The following is a 23,629-nucleotide window of genomic DNA, read 5'->3' as shown; positions in this document are numbered from 1 at the left end:
AAATTTCTGCAATTGATCAGATTAGTGTAATTTTACACTACGAAAACTATCAGGTACACTTTCTTTTTATTTTCAACTATGAGAAAAATAATTAAAAGTACGTATCACAATTCGCTATTTAAATGTAGGCTACATGCTACAGAAGTAGCAGCAGTGTAGAATGTCAATGCTAAAGTATAGTCACGTGACCGTCCATATTCTAAAAATATCCATACACATTATAATACCAAATCGTTGATGGAACATTAAGTGCACAACACCTTTCACATCAATCGAAAATAACATGTCTGTCCAGATGGGAGACAACGCAATTATATTCCTATCACAGGCGCTTCAATTCTAATTAGTGCTGTCAATTAGCAAGCTACAAATGAAATACTGTATTGCGATATTCATTAGCAGCAATGGAAATGAACATGGCCTGAAATTAACAAGGCGACGGTAAAAGAATTTCAACAGATTACTAGGCAGAATTTAATCTTAGCCTAAAAAAAAAACAGGACCAAAGCTTTTGATCTGAAACATAGGATTTAAGCAGAATTGCTATTTAACCGATTCCATTAATTTCTTCGCCTTCAGATGTGCCTGGATAGCCCTCTGTTCTCGCCTATATCGCCATGACGGTTGACCTTCTAGGACTTGAATAATGTCCTGAGGTTCGATCGAAACATCGTGGAGTGTCTCATAATCGCGTTCTAGCTCCACCACGTGTTCATGATCCTGCGTATATCCTTACTACAATAAAACTTCTTTCGAAAACAGATAATATAAAGAAACAGACGGTAAAATCCCTCCAAACAAGCTATGCGATAAAGATGCTCAGCCCGTAACTAGCTTGGGGCATCATAAGAAGCCAAGAATTTTCTGGAGGGGGCTAAACAACAATTACAACAAATACATTAATTAAAAACTATGCTAAACACATTTTCTCCATGGCAAGAACAATCTTTTTCCAGGAGGGGACGAGCCCTCCGAGTCCCCTCCTAGTTACGGGCCGACGGGGCCCATTACACTGGTCTACAAAAACAAAAAAAATTTTTGTTGCATGAACTTTGATGATTGATTTAGGTTAATTTTTGGTTGCTGAATCCAATTCTGAGCTCAGAATTGCTCTATCACGTCAGGTTTTTTCGCTGCGCATTTTCCCCAATTTCATAAATTGATCAAATTTTGACTTTCGTTAGTGACAGTACGGTGAACGTATAACAGCAACAAATCAAATATTGTTATTGAAATCACCTATGATGAAACCTCGGCTGGAAGTTTTGTTGTAGCACAGAATGACAGGGTTTTCAGTAAACTTTAATCTAGTGGTTTTCAATCTTTATTCAATCACGGACCTCTTTTCGAATTTCGAAAATATATGTGGATGCATTCATTTTTTCTTTCGTATCTCATTACTTAGTTACCATCTTTATACATCGCGCTTGGTTTATACATCACGTTTGGTAGCTCATTACTGAGTTACCGTTTTTATCTGTATGCATCCGCCCTGGAGACTTAAAAGGCCAATGCTTTTTGTGACAGCACCCTGCTCTTTAGTAAAACGTAAACATTGTCAACAATAAACATAACATTGTTCGTATAATGTAAAAGAAAATTGAGAGCTCAAAACGAAGCCTGAAGTGCGTGTTACTTCACAATGGAAATAAATATGTATCGATTCCAGTAGGACATTCTGTGACACTCAAAGAGACGTATGAAAACATTAAGGATGTGCTGGAAACACTGAAGTACAGTGATCATGGCTGGGCATTATGTGTAGACATAACAATAATGAACCTTCTGTTAGGACAGCAAGGTGGTTACACCAAATACCCTTGTTTTCCCTGCTACTGGGATAGCAGAGCCATAGATGAGCATTGGATAAAAGATAAGTAGCCAGAAAGGAGCAGTTTAACACCTGGAGAGAAAAATATCATTCATAACCCGTTAGGAGATACCAAAAAGATCATCCTGCTGCTACTTCTAATCAAACTTGGGGCAATGAAATGGTATGCTAAGGTTCTTGATCACAATGCTTTGGAGTTAAGGTTCTTGATCACAATGGAGATTGCTTTAAGTACATCTGCTAAGCCTTCCCAAGTCTCAGTGAAGAAAAGAAAGAAAAAGGCTGGAGTTTTTAGTGGCCCACAAATAAGGAAGCTGCTCAGAGATCCAAACTTTGCAGCATCAATAAACAGAGTTGAAGCAAGGGCTTGGAATGATTTTCTTTAGTTGTTAGTAACTCCTTTGGCAACAGAAAAGCAGAGAACTATCCAGACCTCTTAAAAGAAATGTTATCCAGTATGCAAGAGAAGATATGCAATATGAGCATAAAGCTACATTTTCTGAAAAATCATTTAGATTACTTTTCTGAAAACCTTGGGGACTTCAGTGAAGAACAAGGTGAGCGCTTTCACCAAGATATTAGAGTTATGGAAGAGCGCTACCAGGGCCGATGGGACTGCCACATGATGGCAGTTTACTGCTGGAACTTGAAGAGAGAAAATTACACCACTACCCATAAACGAAAGCCATTAAAACGAAAATTTTCAAGCTCTTAAAGATTGTGGCAGTTCTATATCATTACATTGATTGTTCAACGGCTAGTTTCTAGTGATGTTTTTTTAAATGATTTCGAGGCTTTGTGTTCGTGTTTTGCATGATTAAGCGTTCCAGCAGTTTTGATTAAAACAACCTCTACATTTCAAGGCGGTTTCTGATTTGCGGTATTATTTATAATGAACATATATATTATCTCAAAAACGTGATGTGATAGAAAAAAAATAATGCCAGATTCGGATTCAACGCCCCAAAATTAGGTAAAAAAGACCCCAACACAGTCTGCAACAAAAATCGTGTTGACCAGTGTTATAGTTTCAATGAGCGATGCGAGAGGTACGAAATGGAACTGAAAAAAAAACAACACACAAACAACAGAAATAATCTGAATAAAACGATAGTGCAATGATTTGTTTTAATATGCGGTTGAGTGGATTGTTGTTGAATCCATTGGACTATTGAGACCATCTACCTCTAAACCTTTGACGAAGACTTAACCAGCAAGGTTTGCTTAGTAGGCTGCGAATTGGCTTTATCTGGCGGACCGTAAATCGTTTCGTAAAGTCTTGGATCAGATGCGAGATATTCCTCCCAATTAAATCCAACCTCTGCCGTTATCACTTTTATGATGTCGCGAGGTTCAATTGACACGTCATGCAACGTTTCGCTGTCTCTATGTAACGGGACGACGTGACTCGGATTCTAAACGATATCGAAATGGGAATTAGTGATGGTTCATTCTTAAAGATTATATTGAACAACTAGTTCAAATAACAACCGTCAAATTTTAATGTAATAATCTACAGCGAGACAGCATAACGTAAGAGTTTCGCAAGATGAATGAAAATAAGTGCAGAAAATAAGTCGGGTTTGAATGGTAGCGATAAAGTATGACTGTTTCCTAAAATGGTAAAAATATTGATTGTTACTGAACGACAAAAAATCTAGATTAACAAACGGTAGCTTTCACTTAGGAAATAAAACAGCTACAGTAATTTCCTAAAGCAGCGGTGCACTGATTTCTGTGTAAGATTTCCAAAGAAGCGTTTGTCTATAATTGATGAGCTATCAAACTATCGTTTCGCCAACCTGCGTGAAACGTGACGTATTAAAATAAACTGATCACTTCTCATCAAACGATGCTGCTAACTAAGCACCGAGGAAGTTATGACATCATGCATACGGTAGCATGAGTCGTCAAAACATAAACATTTCAACCAGTAGCCGATTACGACCTACAGTTAATTAGGGAATGAAAAACAACGTTTTGGACTGGTAACCGCGTTGGGCCGTTATTGTTCACAAATTTAAAGCTTTCTAGCGCGCAAACACAAGCAGCTGCAAGAGACTTCAAAAATTTGTCCGAAAGCCCCGTACAAATTGGTGTTCGAAGTGGCAGTTTGCTTTTTCAAACCCTGAACTGGCATTCATACCACAGTTGTAGCACTACTTGCAAAGGAGTAAATAAATTGGAAACTGCTCTGTTGGAAACGACGAATATAATTATAACACTTTAAATTGGACAATGTGCGCTTCTCCGACAAAGATAAATAGGTCACAGGAGCAGAGTATTCTATAAAATTCTACTAGGTAAACACTACACTACCAATCTTTAAACAAGTTTTGTTTTCTCACTTTTGCTCACAAGAGCAAATTCCAGCAAAACTCGGGCTCGATTTGTTTTTGATTGCTGCATGGAGAAAATTGCATTGTATTGTACATAAAATGCCAAAATAGTATTTTAGTCTTATACCTATGAACCCAGAAGTAATTACTGCAATATGATCTGGTCAATACACTTACGTTTCTGCTCACATACACAAGTCTCTGTTTTCTAATTTCAGTTTTTGTCAACTTCTGCAAAAACAACTTCAAATTTCCAATAGTCATCGACAACGGCAATCGACGTTTAACCGGTTTAAAATTAGGATTGACAGGAGCCTCGATCGTTAGTTCTAAAAAATAAAACTAATAAAATAAGCAATTTACCATAAGTTGGGAAACATTTTTAATTACTATCAACATTCAACAGCATCAAAATTGAAATCCACAATTATTATTAAAGAATTCTACTTACTAATTCTCAGCATGAAAGTAATTTAAATTTGAGTACAATTAAAGCATTCACAAAGCTAAAACACAAAATTATGATATTTGATAACCAATGAAAAAGTTTACTAAAATGCCAACACTAATTACCAATGAGGTTTCCTTTCAAAGCTGATGACTTCTTCACAATCTGTGTATCAGCTGGTGCTCCATATTCTAAAAATGAAATGAGCACTAATGATGACTACAATCATTACACGTGATACTTTAAAAACATCAGCGTAGTAATGGGTAGTTCCACAAAAAACCTAAAAGGCAAAATCTAACCCTGAACTATCTCCATAAATCTGGGATGATTTTTTATAAAAGTTTCAGATGGATTATTTTTTGCTGGATCCTGATCCCCACCAGAATCCTTCCATTCCAGCCCGAATTTGCGAAGATAATCCAGCTCGGAGCCAGTCCTCTCTGCTGGCTCAACCTAATACCATTTATATTAAACTGTGTGGGTAAAATTATTTCATCTGTCAACCAGAGCTCAATCTTATTAAAATTTAGTAAACAAATATGAATGATATACCTTTTATTAAATCACATGCAGAGTCATGTAACTCATTAAAAAAACTCCAAATTGCCTTACTGCAGTTCTGTTAAGCATTTCCAGTCTTCCTATTTTTGCAATAATGATTTCTCGCATTGTGGCTTCATCTTCCAAGTCCTGAACAGGGTTCTTTCTGATGGTTAAGTTAATGAGTGCTGGTAGTTTGTTCAGCTCATTAAAAACTTGAAGCTGAAAACGTAAATTTTCATAAATAAATAACCATTTTATCATAATGTGCATTTAAAGCCATCTATGTTTGAAATAAAATCTATATTTACCTTCTGAAATTTGTTGCCAGCTAATGATATGTTTTCCAACTTCCGAAATTCATCAGAATGGATATTCATTTCAGATAAATTGCACTCATTTAGTAAAAGTGTAGTCAGTCTGCAAGCAAATAACAAACAACAAAAATTTACATCAAAAAATCATCTGCATATAACATATTGTGTAATAATGCAATCGGAAATGAAATATAGTTTGTTTACTTGTTTTAAGTAGATTTATCAATAATCTTACTTAGGCAATGTAGAAAATGATTTCATTTGGTCCCAATTTTTTATAGGATTTCCAGATAAGTTTAAAAATTCCAGTTCATCAAAAACATTATCAGGAGCTGGGCAAATTTCAGATATGCTGTTGGAAGAAAGATGAAGGTCTTGGACATGAGGCCACATGACTGACGAAGCAATAACCTGAAAATGATTAAAATTGAACCTCAAAACTATGATATCTGATGATGTTGCTACCAATACGTAGTAAGTACCATAATATTCTGTTATTAGAAGCAACAAAATCCAAAATCCACTAAAATTACACATTTTAAGAAAACATCTCATAAGTTGAAAACTCGAAATACAGTGGAAGCTTGTTAACTCAAAGTTTAGTGGGCCAATTAAAACACTTCTACATGTCCAAGTTGGTAAAATTTGTGGCAAATAATCTTGAAAACCTGGCTAGAGGAAGCTAAAAGAAGCCGTTTTAGAAATCACTTAACCCACGCTTTTCTTATAGAACCTTTTTGATAACAACATGTAAATTTAGCAAAATTGAAAAAATTTCTCTGTTTTAATTAAACATAGCACCATTAATGCCCAGAGGTGGGCACATATGCACACCTTTTAGGTGCAATCTCGAGAGCGATGTTCTTTTTTCAATGTAGGACCTGAATGACTGCTCTTAGATTTATTTCATGCACAATTTTTACTTCTCAAAGTTAATGGTGAAAAGTAAACAATATAAATATGCAAATACTGTGTCTGCCACCAGGCATAAGAATATGCATACGACATATGCATATCTATACAATATGCACGTTAGAATCATGTGATGACGGTTTGATATAAACGCTTCGCTTTTTAAGCTGACAACAATGAGCCGAGTTGTCATCACATGGCGTTATACTTTGCTTTATGTTGCAGTTATTTTTATAACTTAACCGATATATGCTTTGAAAGTGAAGAATATTAAATTGTTAAACTTCGTCATTTACAATTCCAGTTGCAGTTTACAATGCAAATTTGCAACATACCAATGTGATTGGTTTTCGAAAATACACCAAAGTGAAAATATTTCTTAAATGCTAAGAAGAGCGATAGCAGCAAAACAAGCGTTCTCTTTTCTTTATAAAAGAGCGAAAACATGAGCAACGCTATTTTTTCGTTGATAAGCGAAAGCTTGAGTGATACTATGTTTAATAGAGCGATTGCCCAGCTCTGGTAATGTTTAACTGCTATTGCCAATTAGAGCCTTGTCCCTTATTTCGACTAGCTTAACAAGTTATCATAAAGTATTGCTGAAATCACCTTACTTGCCTATTTGCTTTTATTACTCTAAGTTTAGTCATTTTCATTGTTAAATGTTCATGTTGCACTTGTTTCTTTCTAATGTTGTGAATGTCTCTATAACCGTTAAGCAACATGGTTGCAACATTCTAGACTCGTATGCTTAAATGTTAAACCAGTGTTTTCCAACTTGGGTGCCACGAGATTGGCCAAGGGTGTTGTGAGATTTTAGAAAAAACAAATGATTCATAACATTATCTTTTGATAAAAAACAACTTCGCTTCAACGATTTTATTTTGTTGTTTTAAATCCCCCAAGTCGACCCTTTTCACATTAACAGTAACCAGCTTGTTCACAAACAATGCAAAAATAGTAACTGGTAAGCAATATCGCGTGTCACAGAATTTTTTTACTGAAAAGAGGTGCCACAAACCAAAAGTTGGAACTTGCTATGTTATACACTACTTACGCCAGGATCTATGTCAAAGTTTTAAGAGGCATTAGATTATATAACCCAAGATTAAGGTTAGCATTTCTGGACCATAGCAACCTATTAATGAAATAAATCACATTGAAATTAATAATAAATTGACTGATTTTTTGACTATGATAATTTTGAGATAACAGGTGCTATATTGTGCCAGTTACAACCTGGGAACCACAAAAACACTTTAAGTTAGCTGAAACTTTGACTTTAAGTTATAATCATTCATTTGCATGCATTTTAATTGGCAATTTACCTAAACCAGTAAAGTTGCTTCAAAATTAAACAAAGTTAAGTATACAAGCTTGTACTGTGTCAACCATAGTGAATCTATTTTACTTTCAACAACCCAAACCTCATTCCAGGTTAATTTGCATTTATTTAATATCAAGGTATGTAGTGATGAAAATGCAGGGACATATTCACGTAGGTTTTCTGACAATGAGAGGTGATTTTCACTCAGATTGAGAATTTTAAGCTGTGGAAGTTGATTGGCTATCTCATACACAACTTTCCAAGATGGCAATAAGTTCTTCGATATATCAAGTTCAACTAATTCTGAAATATAACAAATTGTAATTTTATAGTATCACTCGTATAAAAAATAAGTCCACCACAAACAATTTTACCAATTTACGATTTAAAGGTCATGAACAACAACTTGGTTGAACCTACTTGGTGTCAAAGACAGCAATAAGTCTTTCTCACCAGCACTAGATATTAGCTGATCTCTCATCGCCGCCTGTTTTAACTGATGAAGGTTTCTAAGATGCATCATGATTATTATATTAAAATACAATCTATGTAGATCAAAACAAAAGCAACAGTAGAAAAAAAGAAATCATAATGGCTAAACACACTCAAATTGTTTCTGCACTTTTTCCATTCCAACAGTTTCCACTTTTTTTAGACCGCCTTCAACAACTATGAAAAGATTTGTCTCCTCTGTTGACACAACACTGCCTTGTTCAGTATATCTTTCTTTTATAGCATCGCATATTGAAATGCCATGATTGATTTTATGTGGACGAACAAATGATCCACCAGTTGGATGTCTAAATAATAAAGATACAAACCAATAAAATGTAAGTTGTGCAACTAAATCAATGCAAGTGCTTTTTAGTTACGAAGAAAAGCCTATATCGCAGGAATAGTAGGCTAGGTTTTCTTTTCATACTTGCATGAAAAATATCTAACTCCATCTTTTGTTCCATCATGTTTTCCTCTGTTGCAATCATCCCATTCTATGCCAACCCATTCTCCTAAATCAGAATGCATTAGTTACAAATAAGCAAAGTCTTAATTGCCTATAACCACGCTCCAGAGTAGAATCGGCACACTTCGTCCGCCGAAGTCTTATGCCGGCAGCCAAAACAGTTCACACCAACATGAAAACATGACATTAAAAATTATGATTCATAACAGTTGAATTCAAAAATCTGCCAACTAATAAAATATATGGATGGTACATGTTTGTACGTAGGTCGAAAATATAAATTTGGCAAAATTCGCCCGCATAAAAATTTCGTTTGGTTTTCTGCCAAAATCTTTCAAAGACCCTAGACTTGTCTGGACTATGCTAAAAAGTAATTAATTTTCGCACTGGAAAGTTTGCTTTCAGTGTGCCAGATAAATGAGTCAAAAAATCTAATGCCAAAATTATTCAAATGTTATACTTATAATATAGAATATAGAGCAAAACAGAAACTTATGCGCAGAAGCCAAGCATATAGGCTTTACCTTTTGTGTTTGGAACAGATCCGATAAACCTTACAGTTCCAACATAGCTATCACTTTCAATGCGAGATCCTACAACAGCCATGCCTGGTTACTTTATTTTTCCCCTTAACTTTACTATTTAACACAGTAAGGAAATGAATCAATAGAACGATATAAGCAATTAATTATCATCCCAATTGAACCGATTTAAGAAAGCAACTGGCAGATTAACCAAATGTGCATAAGCTGGTGGACAAAAATGTAAACAAAGTGATGCCAACAAGTGAAGTGGAACCGATAAAAAAATGCCATCAACAACATATCTTCTAAATTTCAGAATTCATATTGGGATTATTAGACAATGTTCATAAGTACAAAATATAACCTTGACTAATGAAAGAAATTCTTCATTGCTATTTTTTATCAAATATTTACTCCCATTCGTCAAGGATTAGCCCATAGGAATGCTGAATGGTAATGCCTGGATTACCCATTCGTATGTGGAAAAGGTAATATTTTAATTTCTTGTGGTAATTAAGCTACCGGTAGTGCTATTCATATGTCGAATGCGTAATCCACATTTCAGACCTATGGCTGTTGCTAACCCAAATACCGGTATACCTATCTTATATCGCAATACAAGCAAACTGGCCAGTAACAGCAAAAGAAATGGATTACCCATTCAACATATGATTTGCCTTAGCTCAATTACGACAAGAGATTAAAATGTTACCGTAACCCCATGCAAATGGCTAAACCGTGGGTTACATTCTGCCTTTCTTGTGCGCTAATTCTTGACGGTGAAATATTAGTACCAAAAATTTAAAGATTTTGTAGTTAAAATTTTGACCTATCGTTTTGGATACACAATGCATTTCACGCTCATAAAATATTGTGATAAAATTGATGTTTAAATTTAGCTTATTCTACCTTAATTCCTAGTTTATCAGGCACTCTATAAATATAAGCCTCACCGAGTATTACTATAAAAATTATTAGTAAGTTTCACCAAAACTTATTAATACTGTACTAAATATAGCCGGTGTTGTTTTTAGACCTAATCATTTTCAAACATGCGCATTCGATGAGTTGATAACTGTTTTTTTATTTCTTTTTTTCAAGTTTAAAGTGCATCATCTCTTTCTAGCTTACACTATTTAGAAAGCCTATGTTCAATAAACATTTTTCTGGAAATTTTCTGTTTGATCAATGTTTTTTGGTAAAAAATTGCTTATAATTTTCAAAGTTTAATATTAAGCTTTTCTGTAAAATAATACACACTTAAAAAAAATTTACAGAGTTTTATAATCGATTTTATCTTTATCATCTTTTTCACCACTACTAACGCTACAGAGCACGTTGCTATGGATTTCTCCAACCAGAAAAAGAAAAACAGATTGAAAACCTTGCTTGCTGATTGAGGAGTGTGCCTTTACTTCTGTATCTTAATAATTAGATTGTGGGAAGCAAAGGTTTTTTATTCGAAAGTTTCACCAAAAATTAAAAATGACCGCTGTACTTCCTCAACAGCCTGAAACAGGCACCTACACATTTCAAAGTAAACCGAGAGCAGTACAAGGTCGAGCTAAATACAGGTTTCAGCTTGACGAAAATGAAGGCCCTATCCCGTACGGTAATATTATGTATGACAGGAGAATTGTCAGAGGTAATACATATGCCCAAAACACTCTTCCTGTAAGCGCTCAACCTGATCCGATTGAAATACAAAGACAACAAGAAATCAGACGAAGAGCAATTGCAAAAAAGCGAGCCAAAGAGCAGCTACGGACAAGGTCTCCTGATGCCGTAGAAGGTCGAAAACACATTGAAGTTCAAACTGAACTATATCTTGAGGAGCTAAGTGACCGAATTGAAGAAGCAGATGTTGATACCCAAACTGATTCTTTCCTTGATCGCCCTCCTTCCCCAATGTTTGTTCCGGCAAAAACAGGAAAGGATGTTGCAACACAAATCTTGGAAGGTGATTTATTCGATTTTAATTTAGAGGTAAAACCCATTTTGGAAGTGCTGGTTGGTAAAACCCTGGAACAGTCACTCCTTGAGGTCCTAGAGGAAGAAGAGCTTTCTAATCTTCGACAGCAACAGAGAGAATTTGAAGAGCTTCGTAATGCTGAGCTTGTTGAAATGCAGAGATTGGAAGAGCAAGAGAGAAGACACAAAGAAGAAAAAGAAAGACGAATGAAGCAGCAGCGAGAAGTTCTCAAGAAAGAAAAGGAAACAGCTGAAAAAATAGCCGCTCGAGCTTTCGCACAAAGTTATCTTGCTGATTTGGTGCCATCTGTGTTTAGTACCCTTAGAGATAATGGCTACTTCTATGATCCAGTGGAAAGGGATGTGGAGCAAGGATTTATTCCTTACATCATGGATGAAGTTGTTAAGAAGATTGACAAGACTATTCTTGGCAGAACAATGCTTGATGAAATAATCAGAGATGTTGTTAAGCAAAGATACACGATGTTTTCCGAAAATGCATCTAAAGTTCCAATCAGTGAATCTCAATCACTCAACGCTTCCCAGCAAACATAACTTGACTTTTTGCTCACGAACAATGTATTTGTTTGTTATATTTGCAACTTTGTTTATTCTGAAAGAAAATATCTAAGACTGTGAATTTGTAATCAATCACTTGGCTAATGAAATATGTAAATGCACTGACAATTTCAGTTGTTTGTATGCGATTAAATTCATTATTCTCACACATAATAATGTATATGTGCATGTATACTTACCGTCCCTGAAAAATCCAAGGATACTGCTGTAAAACTACAGTAATTGTTAGGTTACATGAACTGAGTTTTTTTGTATAATATTAAAATTAGTGTTTCTAGTAACTTCGGCACCATTTATATTCATTTTATCGCACTAAGCTTTGTACCATTTTCTGGTTGCTTTATATTTGCAAAAAGAATCTATGAAAATGAGAAACACTGCTTTTTTGAGTTAAGAGGTATTTTGTTTTTTTATGTTTGTTGAGTTGAAAGTTTGTGATTAAATTTTGGTTGTTTTAACTAGTACACAAAATCTTTTCACTTGTATATATATTCTCATAGGTATTGTAGTCCTGCAATATGTGATAGATCCAATTTAAAAAAAAAGTTATTTTTACATAATAATTCTGAATATCGAAAATCATGTCCCAGACGCAAACCCAAACGCTTCATCGTTCTGTGGTTAATCCCACAAGAAACCATGACTATCTTTATGGTAAGCAAAGTGATTTATTTGCATTTGCCAATGTTTCTGTAGCTTCAGGTAAAACTGCAAACATTTACTAATACTTTAAAAATCTTACAGATCCAACCTATACATTATCTAGTGAACGGGACCATGCTAGGGACACCTACAAGGCTCATACAAAAGTGGATAGAGTGGTCAGTAATTTCCAGCATTAATTAATCTAGTTATTTGTGCATGTATAAATGCTGGTGGTCGGTCAGTTCAACTTAGAGCAATGAAATTCAGCCGATAAACGATTAAACCCAGGACATTTCAACTAAAGTACTATTCAACCCACAGACGTTGGTTGAGTTGTTCTGGGTTTAATCGCTTTGGATTGAATCAACCTGAAACTATGAATGACAATAATAACAGAAGCTGTGTCCCAGAAGCACTGCAGCACCAAGTTATGACATTTATGTTTTTGGCAGAAAAGGGTTCCAGAATTCCAGCAGATGTTTTCTGCTCTGCCGCATTTTCCAAGATTTCAAATAAAACTTGAATCAACCGATCCTGTACCTCAGTTTGTTAGTCGCAGATGGAGAGGTTATGGAGAACAAAGAAGAGAGGCAATGGTTCGATATACAACGTAAATAGCTCTTGGCAGCTTTTGTGATATTTCATGTAACTACTGTAGATTCTTAACAGTGTCTTTGAATAAATATACATAATTATTGTTTGTTTTAAAGACTTTTTGTTACACGTTTTATTATTGCTGATTAATTAGCTACATTTTGGTATTTTAACATTGTTACTTGTCTAATTAAAATACTATTCAGTTTTTCTTACTTGTGAACTGAATTACTTTTACATACTTTACAGTGTCTCTTTGTTGTAACACTGGTAGTTTTGAACCAGGTTGATTACATTGTTCATCTGAACAAATCGTGTCTTTTATCTGTTTAGGTTTAATTATGATCCTGCTGTGAGAATACCATCTGTGAAGTATGACGATCCAAAAGTCAGTGGACAAAATCGATATAAATACTTTCGTCGGCCTATCATTCCATTTTTGCAGCAAGTACCACCGGAAGTGCTTTTGCAGCCTACCACGTAGGTCTAGCATTCATATACTAAATACTGTACCGTCAGACAAAAAAAGATCCACGCCGTGTTTGAATGATAAATACTTTAAATTTCTGCTGTGGCTTCTTAATTCCACAAGTGGTTAAGTCGCCAGTGTATCAGGTTTCTTTAGTCGGGTTCTAAGAGTATTTGGTGTGCAAAAAAGCTAGTAGAAAATGATGTTTGTGTTTTTGTATGATTTTTTATTTCATCAATGGTTTAGCAAACCTGTGGTCTAAAGATTTTGTTTATGGTGATAGGGTTGACCCTCTTGCCCCACCAAATGACATGTCACAGCGACCTCCAACTCCACCCACTCGGACTGTGGAAATACAAACTGATTATCGGGATTCTGAAGCACAAACAGATCCTTTCACTCCAGAATATGTTGTAAGACCAGGCAGTGCCCCAGAACTTCTAACCTTGGCAACTTTGACACATGGTTAGTAAATATCATTTAATATAATAATTAATATGAATGTTGCGGTAAATACCAAGGTAAAGTGATACAATGAGAGTATAAAACATATAGGCTTCATGTTATTAACAACATTCCTACGTAATATATCATAGATATTAATTTCATCTTAGAAAACATTTTATAGACTTGATAATAATAATCAGTTATAACCAATGTTCCCTCTAATTTTTCACGAGTCTGAGCAAACACACTAACTCCCTGAACGGTCCCTTGGACCACTGTGAGCAACATCAGACGTGCCACGTGCGCACTGTGGCCATTATTATGCGTTTATTTTATTTTCAATTCAGCTTGGATTTTCTTGTGCGCAGCACAGATTTTCTGTGCGCAGAGACCGTGTCAGCAGTGCGCATTTGCGCACGCGCGCATCTTAGAGGGAACATTGGTTATAACTCCCCGATATGTGTGTTGAGATCATTTGAAAAATGGGTACGGTTGCAATTATAGGACATGGACTACCAGCTGGCTTGGCAGAGGTTGAAATGATTGAACGAGCACGTGCAAAGCGAGCTTGGGAACGTACTCTTCCTCCTCTGAATGACGTCACTCAACTGGATAAACGAAAACGGATGATGGATGAAATGGAAACAAAGGAATGGGCTATACGGGAACAGGAAATAGAAAAGTGAGGGTGAATTGAATTTACTTGTCACTTGTTATATCCATGTTAGTTATATTTAAGTCAATTATAATGTGGTTCTTTTTGATATCATACTTTCTGCCTCTATTTTTCTGTTTTGCTTCATTTAATTGTTGACATGACATGACTTTGAAGTCTTATCAGCTTTACCGTAATTAAATTTAAATACAGAGTAACTATTTTATGTCCTGTCCAGGTATTTGCTTTGTATTTCTTTAACTTAGATTACAGGAAGCAAGGTTAGAAGTTTTGAAGAAATTGCTGCTCCAGCGAGAAATTAAACAGCAGGAGCTGAATGACAAAAGGCTTGACAAGCTGTGGAGTAAAAAGCAGAAGGCGAAAGAAAACAAAATACAAAAAATAAGAAAGGAGCACATTAAAAGTATGCTTTTATGAGATGCTATGTTTACTTAAGATGACTGAACAATTACTTGAGAACCTTTAAGTGTATGAATACGATGAAAGTGAAAAGAAAGCCTTAGAATAGTAAGATCAGGCTTGGTCATGACATCACCACACTTAAGTAGCACTGGAATAATACTTACTCGATTCAGGGTCATTTTCGAGTGGCGATAATTTAGACAAACTCCATAATTAAAAAATTGAGTTCTACTCATGATATAGATTTTTTTGGTTAAGTTGGTTTGTAGATCTCTAACGTTACTGCACTGATTACTTAACTTTTAGCTGGAAAGTGCATATAATATTCCATTAGTTTTTAACTATTTTTTTCAACTAAATATATGCCTAAACATTGGTAAATGTATAGAACGTAATATTGTGGTTTATGAATTGAAATTTACTGCCAATTACCAATTTGACTTTTTTTTAACAGTTTGTCAATACTTAGTATTTTTGCAACATTTTGCAATTTGTAACAGCTATTCGAAAACTTACCCTCAAACGAAAACATGTGGAGGGGAAACTTGAACGACGTGATCTCATTAATGAATACAGCAGCTTTAGTTCCCAAGTCCACGCTCCACAATCAAGAATTGGAGTGTTTTTGGACAGAGGTTCTGAACAATATGTGGTCAAAAGCAGATATCTTAATACATTTCAAGGTAGATACTGAACACTATCAAAAATCGTATTATTAATAAAAAAAACTAAACCTGTGACTTATAAAAACGAGCTACCTTCTACATTGATGCTTAAATTGGCTTTACAGGTTTGCTGGAATTGGAAGCCTCACTGCCAGATTTTGTCACTCAGCCACGAGTTCGAGCACCAAGAAAGGCGGCATCGGCACAACAGGGCTTTACTAAAAGGAAAGAAAGAAGAACAAATGAACTTGCAGACATGCATCAGGTAAGATGGCAGAATAAATGAACAAGAATTTTTAGACTTTCATTTGCACATTGAAATACTGTTCCTTTATTTCTATGGACAGTTGAGAGTTTATTTAATCAATTTTTTGTTAAAACTATATGTGAATCAAAACGGATCTTTATGTCATTCATGATGGTCATATTTGCACATTTAGGCCATCAAGGAAGCAAAGGAAAAAGATAAAGAAGCGTTTAAGCCACTCCGGTTTCTTCAGAAAGTTGAAAAACCGATCCCAAGACCTCCTACCCCAACTGTCGAAGTTCCATCTCCAGTGAGTAAAGAATTGATTACATATTAATGTTAGTCCCTGTTGTTTATAATTTACTGATTGATGTTTCTATGAATTAACTGTTGACTAACCTGCCAGCACTTTTGCAAAATGACTGCGCAGTGATGATTTTTAAAAACTTTAACACAGGAAGTGGAACAGACTGAACTGGCAGCCATTTTCATCCAAAAAGTCATACGAGGCCGTGCCATTCAAAACATGATGTACGAAGGCAAGGAGAAGAGACTTGAGCTTATCCAGGAAGTGAGAAGCACGCATGCCCTTCAGAGAGCACAACAGCAAATGAAGAGAGCGGAGAGACAGCATGTCATCACTTTACAACGACAGAGGAAACTTTATCAACAAAAAGTAAGTCATACCATTCACATCCTCTTGTAACCTGATGGTAGTTAAATAACTAAATTCCAATTTCGTTTTACATACCTCTATTTTGTTCTGCATAATTTATAAACGTGTTTACTCATAAGGAATCAGGTGTGGATGAAGTATTGTCACAGCTTGAAGGGGAATCAATCGGGGATATGCTGGATTTCTTATCAAAAGAACTTATTCGGTTGGAAGAAGAAAGGAGAATACATGCCTTTAGGTAAAACCACGGTATACTATATTCCATTGCTGTAATTTCCTGTCTTTTGTATCTTTCTTGAAGACATTATCTGGAGAGACATGCAGCAATACAATAGAAATAATTTTGGCCTTTTACTCTTGGTTTCATCATCTGTCAGCAACAGTAAGACTTTTATGTTTTCAGCATGCTTGCAGAAAGGAGGCGCAGAACCCGAGAAGCTGAAGAGTCCGGAAGACGTCAAGTTGAAGAGCGTAGACGAAGAGAAGAAGATGAAATCTTCAAGCAGCTCATGAAAGTCCATCAGTCAACTGTGGACACTTACTTGGAAGACATAGTCATGAATGCAGTTGACGGAACAGCTGATGAACAGGCTCGACAAGAAATACAAGAACATGCCGATCGAATAAACGATATAGCATACGAGATTGAAGACAGGTCAGTCTTTGCTGACATATAGTAGTTATATTAAATCGGTGTAATTCCTTTGTAGTTACGAGAATGCTTTCAAAAATTGTTTCTTATAGGCGTTCCCTTCTCCAATCTGAGGAAATTGTTTCTGAATTAGTCCATAGCTTCTTGTTACCAGAAGTTTTGAAAAGAAATTCAAGGAACAGGAGTAAGTTTTCTTATTTTACCAACATAAAAAGCTTCCAGTTTAAAATTCTAACTATTTTGTTGCAGTAAAACAAAATCAAAAGAAACACCTGCTGGCTGCACATCGTATTATTCACGCAACTTTAGAGCCAGTGATAGAAACTGCTAAAACTCCTGAAGGGAAATCAGAAGAATAATTGGATTTTACGCAACCTTACTAACATTGGACTTTTGTTGCCTGCAGTTACGGAGTATTTTAACACAACCTTGACACAAACTTCTCACAATATATCGGTTACTTATGTGCTGGCAGAACTGAGTAAAAACTTCCATATGAAACCAATTTCATCACTATATTGGTTTTATAGTTAATTGCAACAAACATTTCTATAATGCACACATGCTTTGTGAAGCAATATCGCATTATAAATGTCTTGGCTCTAAAAATATATCATTGTTCATACTTTTAGCTTACATGCCTTGTTGTGTTTGGCTGCATCCAATTGACTGTGGGTGTTGAAATTACATGTATTGCAGTCAATTCACATGACTTGTTGCTTACCAAGGCAATCAAACATGATAAATAAAGCAAGGTAGTGCATTTCACCATGCTTCAAAAACATCAACTGGCATTAAAAAAAATTTCAAGCAAAATCTGTCCACAGCATTTGTCACAAGTTTATTTGGAAGCAAAACGCCACAGACATAAATTTCATCTCCATAATAAATTAAAAAACTTTCTGGTTTGGCGGTACAAGCTAAACAGTAAACACGTATAGCACTGAACTATAAACAATTACTAATTAAGTGCACAAGCAATATATTACATATTTTTTTACGATTTCAAACATTGGTTTTGTATTTTGCTGCAGACCCCAATAAAATAAAATAAACAAAATGGTCTAACTAGAAAGTTTGAGTAATGCCTGATTGGCATATATTGGAGGGTCACGTATGTAAACAAATGGTAAGATCATAACTTTGGCTTTGCATTGATTTCCCTGCACCTTATAAATTAAGCAAAGTTAATCTAAGTTTTTTATCAGTATAACAATATTCACAATTTTAACAAAACAGGAAAGAGTCAAAAGATATAGCTAATTAACCAACCAGGTAGTAAATATCTCAGGTTGCTGTCACTTGCTTCAAACATGATTGCGCATGATTATACGTTAGGTACCAGTATTTAAATTCATTCAACAAAAATTTAATGTATTTGAACACTATTTCCAATATCATCAGTACATACTACTAAGATTTTGTTGAGTGGTAAACCTGAATCAAAAGTCCTAGTAAAATTTTGGAAAAAGTTTTATTATGTTTAACTACAATTTGCTATAGCTTCAACTAATTCTTAGTTTGTGAATATCTTTTTAAACTTCTTTAAAACTATGTTGAGAAAAGCATCTCCTGAAATACTATTAAGCCTATTTAAATTTCAATAAATAAAGAAGCACCAGAAAAAATGCAATAAAAATACATCAGTCAACATGTTGGTTAACATCTATTTGGTAACCAGACATATCATTATTCTTCAAACTGGTAGTTGGATTTTGGGATTGTACAGGTTTTGTTCTTGTATAGACGTTCAGTCTCCTCTGATTATTCAGGGGAATATTCTCACGAACTTGCTTCAACTTTTCAGTTTCTACGGAATAAACACTTGTTCAAGCCACGCACGGATTTTCTAAGTGTAGCAACAAACCGCATACTAATCAGACATTTCATTTACGATATGCCTAACTATTCAATAAACACCAAACAAAAAATAGCCTCACCAATATCTGTGTAAAGAATCGTTTCCTCATGGTCAGTTGTTACCAGCACATCTCCCCTGTTGCAAAAAACATAAAATTTGCTTAATCATCAACAGCACACTACATTTTATAAAGAGTATAATTGCTTCAATTTATCGTAAAAACACCATCTATCCGACAAACAAGTTATTTTTCTTGATTGTGTACACAGTAAAGTCCATTTAAAGAACCCATAGATAATTATTATTTATCAGTCTTCTATTACATCCAATGTACCCTGGGATAGTTAATATACCAAGACTGCCACTTATTAAATCCATTTGCTATCCTACAAAAAGAAAAATGTCCAATATTAAGAAACAAACCTCTTCTGATAGAACACTTAATCTCATCCTATCCTGATTTGAAAATGTTCTCAAACAATAACCTCTTCTGAACTAACAACCCCCAATATGAGTAATGCCAATTTTATGATTTTGCAGCGTTTTGACTTGATAAAGCTTTCTTGTCAGTCGCTCAGCTAAGGTTTTACAACAGCTTTGCTACTCCTTTTTATCTGAAAATTTATAGATTATATATATACAAAGTACTAATTTACTTGTTACTTTGGCTGTACATCTGGCATTTTCAACATTATTTTCTTTGCCATGCTTAATAATCTTGTCATCTATCAAATTGAAATTGGCTGGGATCAAGGTTTGTTAATGAAGAGGATTCTGTTATATAAACAATTCGATTGTACGCAAAATTATTGGGCTTAAACTTACCAAGGCCCAACAGCAGTGGTGTGACCCCATGCAATATATGACGCATTTTCATCCCTTGCAGGTGATATGGCTGCTACATACAACTGGTTATCAAGTGCCCTGTAAATTAATATTAAGATTTATCACCATGTTTGGAACAAAGAAAATGTTTACCAATCATCAGTGATATGTCCACTGTCATCCAGCGTGAACTTAACCAACCTGGCTCTCTGTAGCAACTCCCAATGTAAAGGCCCTGTTGTCATGTTGAAAGCACCCGGGTATAGTAACAAATGGCAGCCTTTTTGTGCATAGATCTGTGCCAACTCAGCAAATCTGATATCATAGCAAATTCCAATGCCGATAGTGCAAGGCCCTGTTAGAAGATATTTGAACAAGATAAGTATCGTCATTACATGACCTCGTCTTGAAATACTAAGAAATACTTACTCCAAAATACTGTTATTACAGAAAAATCATTAATTGGAATAAGCTTCATACCAGCATTAAATGTGGCAAAACGATTTCCTGCTTTCAGCACTTCTGATTCTTGAAAGCGGATCTTTCCTGGGACATCAATATCAAAGAGATGCATCTTACGATATTTGGCAATAATTTCACCATTAGGCGCAAAAACAGAACAAGTGTTGTAAAGATGTCCATCGTCTGATTCTGGAATTGAACCTAAATAATAAGTAACAACCACAATTGTGAGACTTCAGTGTTAATGAATTCATGGCAAAATGAAAGTATTTCTGAACAGACTAGGATTAAATCCACAAATGCTTAATTGTACAAATGTACACAATCAAAAACAATTGTATCCACAGTTTATTGTTTTAAACTCATTGGGCACAATGATTTATTTGCCAAGTTCTTATTTATCACAACAAAACATGAAATTAAAAACGTAACTATCAATATGAGTAGTAATATCACGCCTGTAACAGATAAAGGTAAGCAAGAAAATGGATAAACACATGAGACAAACAAATTACAAAAACTAACCTCCAACTACATAAACTTTGCAATCTTTTGCAACCTGAGCTAAAGACATAGTGGTTGGACCAGGTATAGGTTCGGAATATTCTTTAAAGTATTTCGTTCCATAAGGTGAGTTGAAGCATTCCTATTAATAAAGACTAGTTAAACACAAAAATGCAAATAGACTAAAAGCTATTTCAAAATTATTCAAAATAAACGTTTCCGAACAGAAGTTAGAATTGCTTACTTACTGGAAGAGCAACAAGTTGAGCTCCTTTGTTAGCTGCCTCTCGGATCAACTTGCAAGCATGCGCAATGTTGTCCATCTTATTGATGCCAACAGACATCTGGACTAAAGCCAGTCTTAATGCTGTTGCATAAATATAAAATTTCATGTTAACGAAACTACCATATATGTATGTACTTAGAAAGACAAAATGCAGCATTCCAAGAAACATAACGGTGTTGTGTCATAAGTTCATAACATTGCTTCAGAGTAGGCCAACTATATAATGAGTATATACAGCGAAGAACAAAGAAAATGTTTTGTTACAAATTAGAGGCTTTTAAAATCACAAGTAAAATCTAGATTAGAGAAAATCACACATATGTACAACATACAAGAAAATGACTTACAAAATATAGAACATATATTATAATCATAGTAATACCAATTACCGAACTATTATTGCAAGAAATTTTACAGCCATGTAACAAGCTAACAATCAAAACAATTCTATTGTTACTCCAACTAACCCATGTGTGATGTTGAAATATATATTCTTCTTTATTTGAAATATAGCTTCTTTCTTCAAAATGCGCTTAACAACAAAACTATTTTACCTAGAAGCTTTACTTACAAAGCACATATTATCAAAATATAACATGGAATTTAACAGAAACATAAGCATGCAGCGCAAAAAGCATATCAGATTCAAATACGTAGCAACACAAGAGTTGGTAAGACTGATACTAAGACACCACTTAAACTAACTTAAGTCAAGTGGTCAAACCATTTACTAAGCTGCCTGGCACATGATTTCCTGGAGAACTAACAATTGTGAAAAACCATTAATTATAAATTATGCAGCGATATTCAAGGAAGGGACACATGATCTCTTCCTTAGAAATAAGTTTCGTGATTCCACCTGATTAATGGTTTTGGATTTAAATCAAAAGGTATATACATATAAAATAAAGACATTAACTTTAGAATCTCAAAAACTTTACCAATGAAAACTTCGAACTTTACCAATGAAAAAGCAAAAACACAAGGTTATTTTAAAAGTTTACTCTAATTTATCCACAGTTTTAAATTGCATTCGTTTATCAAATAAAGGCTGCTGTCTATAATTTTTAATTAACCATAGAATATTAAAACCATTTGCAATATAAAACATAATTCCTGACATCCAAAGTGGGAAAAAGGTGTTAATGCCATTAAATTCTAGTAATCCAGCAAACAACAACCATATCCCTTGCATAGAAAACCAAGCAACAACAGGTAGTGCCAACTTTTTAAGCGGTAAATGCGACAAACCATCAACCAACAGGGGAAGCAGACTGAGATACCAGAGAAAATATTGAGAAGTACAAATTTTATTGAACATGACAAAAACATAAGTTAGCAGAAAGAAACAAAATGGTATGTCGTTGTAATAAGTGTAAGATAGAGCACATATCACAAAAATTTGGAAAATGAAACACAAGAAATTTAGCCATGTGCTAGGATTAATATACAACATGTAAAAATACACTGAAAAATTGTGTCGAATGTCTCGCCTGGTTGCATGGTACAAGTAAGTATGCTGAAGGAAATCATAACCATAAAGATAATACATTACAATGGTTAAACCTAAAAAAGTAAATCCTGAAGAAAATATAAACTTTAGTCTTTCAGGATTCGCTGTTTTTCTGATAAAGATCTTCAATTTTTGAGATGAAGATATGTCACGCCAATGGAAGCTACCCAGACTTGTACCGTTGCCTTCACCCAAAAAGAAAAGAATGCATAAAGTGTAGATTGCTGGATATATCTTTAAGTGGATGGCAAGGGCAAACACAATACCTGCTGCAATTGTCTGTTTTCGTAAAAGTGTGCGAACGCCAAGCAAAACTACAAATGAAAAAATTGACTCTGCATTTCCTCTGCATGACACAGTGGCTGTCACCGGATTGAAAAGCCACAAAAATAAAGCAGTTTTTATGATAATATCTTTACTTTCTCGCAGCATCAAAATATTCTGAATACAAATAGCTGATGCTATATCAGCTATAACAAACAAGACTTTTCCCCATACTTTGTGAAAAAATACACACGGCGTCAAAAGCCAGGCCAAAAGCGGACTGTATCTGTACGTTGCCCTATAGTAAGGAGATTCGCCGATGGAAACAAATTCAGATGCGTCAACAAAAACAAAATAATCTACGTCTGTAAATTTCACTTTCATGGTAAGATCTTGCCATTCTCCATAGCATAGTAGTAATAACCGCATTATAATGGCTGTAGCATAAATATTTAAAAACAACATATTGCGCACAACAGGTTACTACTAAACTTGCTCAGATGTATATACTTTTCCTAGACACAATTTTGTAAAGTAAATGTTTGCAAAGAATTGAAATGTATGCAAACTACTCGTCCTTGGACACTTTAGGGTTTGCTGGGGTTTGCTTTTCTTTATCAGTGCCTAAAATTGATGCTTCGAGCTCAGTCAAGTCCATTCCTTGATCTTTCATTGCATTCTTCACGCAA

General features: G+C 34.9%; 5 protein-coding genes across 6 annotated transcripts; 2 read left to right on the top strand and 3 right to left on the bottom strand.

Moving 5' to 3' along the window:
- Positions 1–47: 47 nt before the first annotated feature.
- On the bottom strand, positions 48–9,423 carry LOC143445114 (tubulin-specific chaperone E-like). Of its 2 annotated transcripts, none has more exons than XM_076943990.1 (12): positions 9,203–9,423; positions 8,640–8,724; positions 8,323–8,517; positions 8,138–8,226; positions 7,818–8,020; positions 5,714–5,889; positions 5,473–5,581; positions 5,234–5,383; positions 4,921–5,074; positions 4,744–4,809; positions 4,348–4,499; positions 48–720 (listed from the first exon to the last, which is right to left on the bottom strand). In XM_076943990.1, the coding sequence occupies exons 1-12, from the start codon at positions 9,282–9,284 to the stop codon at positions 544–546; spliced, it is 1,638 nt and encodes a 545-aa protein (XP_076800105.1). In that variant the 5' UTR covers positions 9,285–9,423; the 3' UTR covers positions 48–543. The 2 variants fall into 2 exon arrangements, with proteins under 2 accessions (XP_076800105.1, XP_076800104.1); XM_076943989.1 differs by lacking the exon at positions 48–720 and adding an exon at positions 2,826–3,246.
- Positions 9,424–10,572: 1,149 nt separating this feature from the next.
- Positions 10,573–12,252, top strand: LOC143446994 (radial spoke head protein 3 homolog). The gene has a single exon (XM_076946887.1). It carries the CDS (start codon positions 10,688–10,690, stop codon positions 11,726–11,728), a length of 1,041 nt encoding a protein of 346 aa, XP_076803002.1. The 5' UTR covers positions 10,573–10,687; the 3' UTR covers positions 11,729–12,252.
- Positions 12,249–17,861, top strand: LOC143446991 (cilia- and flagella-associated protein 91-like). Its single transcript, XM_076946883.1, has 15 exons — positions 12,249–12,406; positions 12,497–12,573; positions 12,850–13,007; positions 13,325–13,471; positions 13,744–13,925; positions 14,412–14,589; positions 14,829–14,986; positions 15,486–15,668; positions 15,776–15,915; positions 16,091–16,207; positions 16,355–16,573; positions 16,693–16,811; positions 16,977–17,228; positions 17,318–17,409; positions 17,475–17,861. The coding sequence occupies exons 1-15, from the start codon at positions 12,334–12,336 to the stop codon at positions 17,582–17,584; spliced, it is 2,205 nt and encodes a 734-aa protein (XP_076802998.1). The 5' UTR covers positions 12,249–12,333; the 3' UTR covers positions 17,585–17,861.
- Positions 17,862–18,041: 180 nt separating this feature from the next.
- On the bottom strand, positions 18,042–21,773 carry LOC143446995 (omega-amidase NIT2-B-like). The gene is made up of 8 exons (XM_076946888.1): positions 21,631–21,773; positions 21,126–21,244; positions 20,899–21,019; positions 20,392–20,574; positions 20,113–20,266; positions 19,912–20,010; positions 19,166–19,221; positions 18,042–19,035 (listed from the first exon to the last, which is right to left on the bottom strand). Exons 1-8 carry the CDS (start codon positions 21,632–21,634, stop codon positions 18,869–18,871), a joined length of 903 nt encoding a protein of 300 aa, XP_076803003.1. The 5' UTR covers positions 21,635–21,773; the 3' UTR covers positions 18,042–18,868.
- On the bottom strand, positions 21,725–23,553 carry LOC143446993 (GPI alpha-1,4-mannosyltransferase I, catalytic subunit-like). The gene has a single exon (XM_076946885.1). It carries the CDS (start codon positions 23,403–23,405, stop codon positions 22,164–22,166), a length of 1,242 nt encoding a protein of 413 aa, XP_076803000.1. The 5' UTR covers positions 23,406–23,553; the 3' UTR covers positions 21,725–22,163.
- Between the last annotated feature and the right edge of the window lie 76 nt (positions 23,554–23,629).

Source organism: Clavelina lepadiformis, chromosome 2, assembly GCF_947623445.1.
Source record: "Clavelina lepadiformis chromosome 2, kaClaLepa1.1, whole genome shotgun sequence".
Classification (NCBI taxonomy): Eukaryota; Metazoa; Chordata; class Ascidiacea; order Aplousobranchia; family Clavelinidae; genus Clavelina; species Clavelina lepadiformis.
This window is presented reverse-complemented; position numbering and strand designations above follow the sequence as displayed.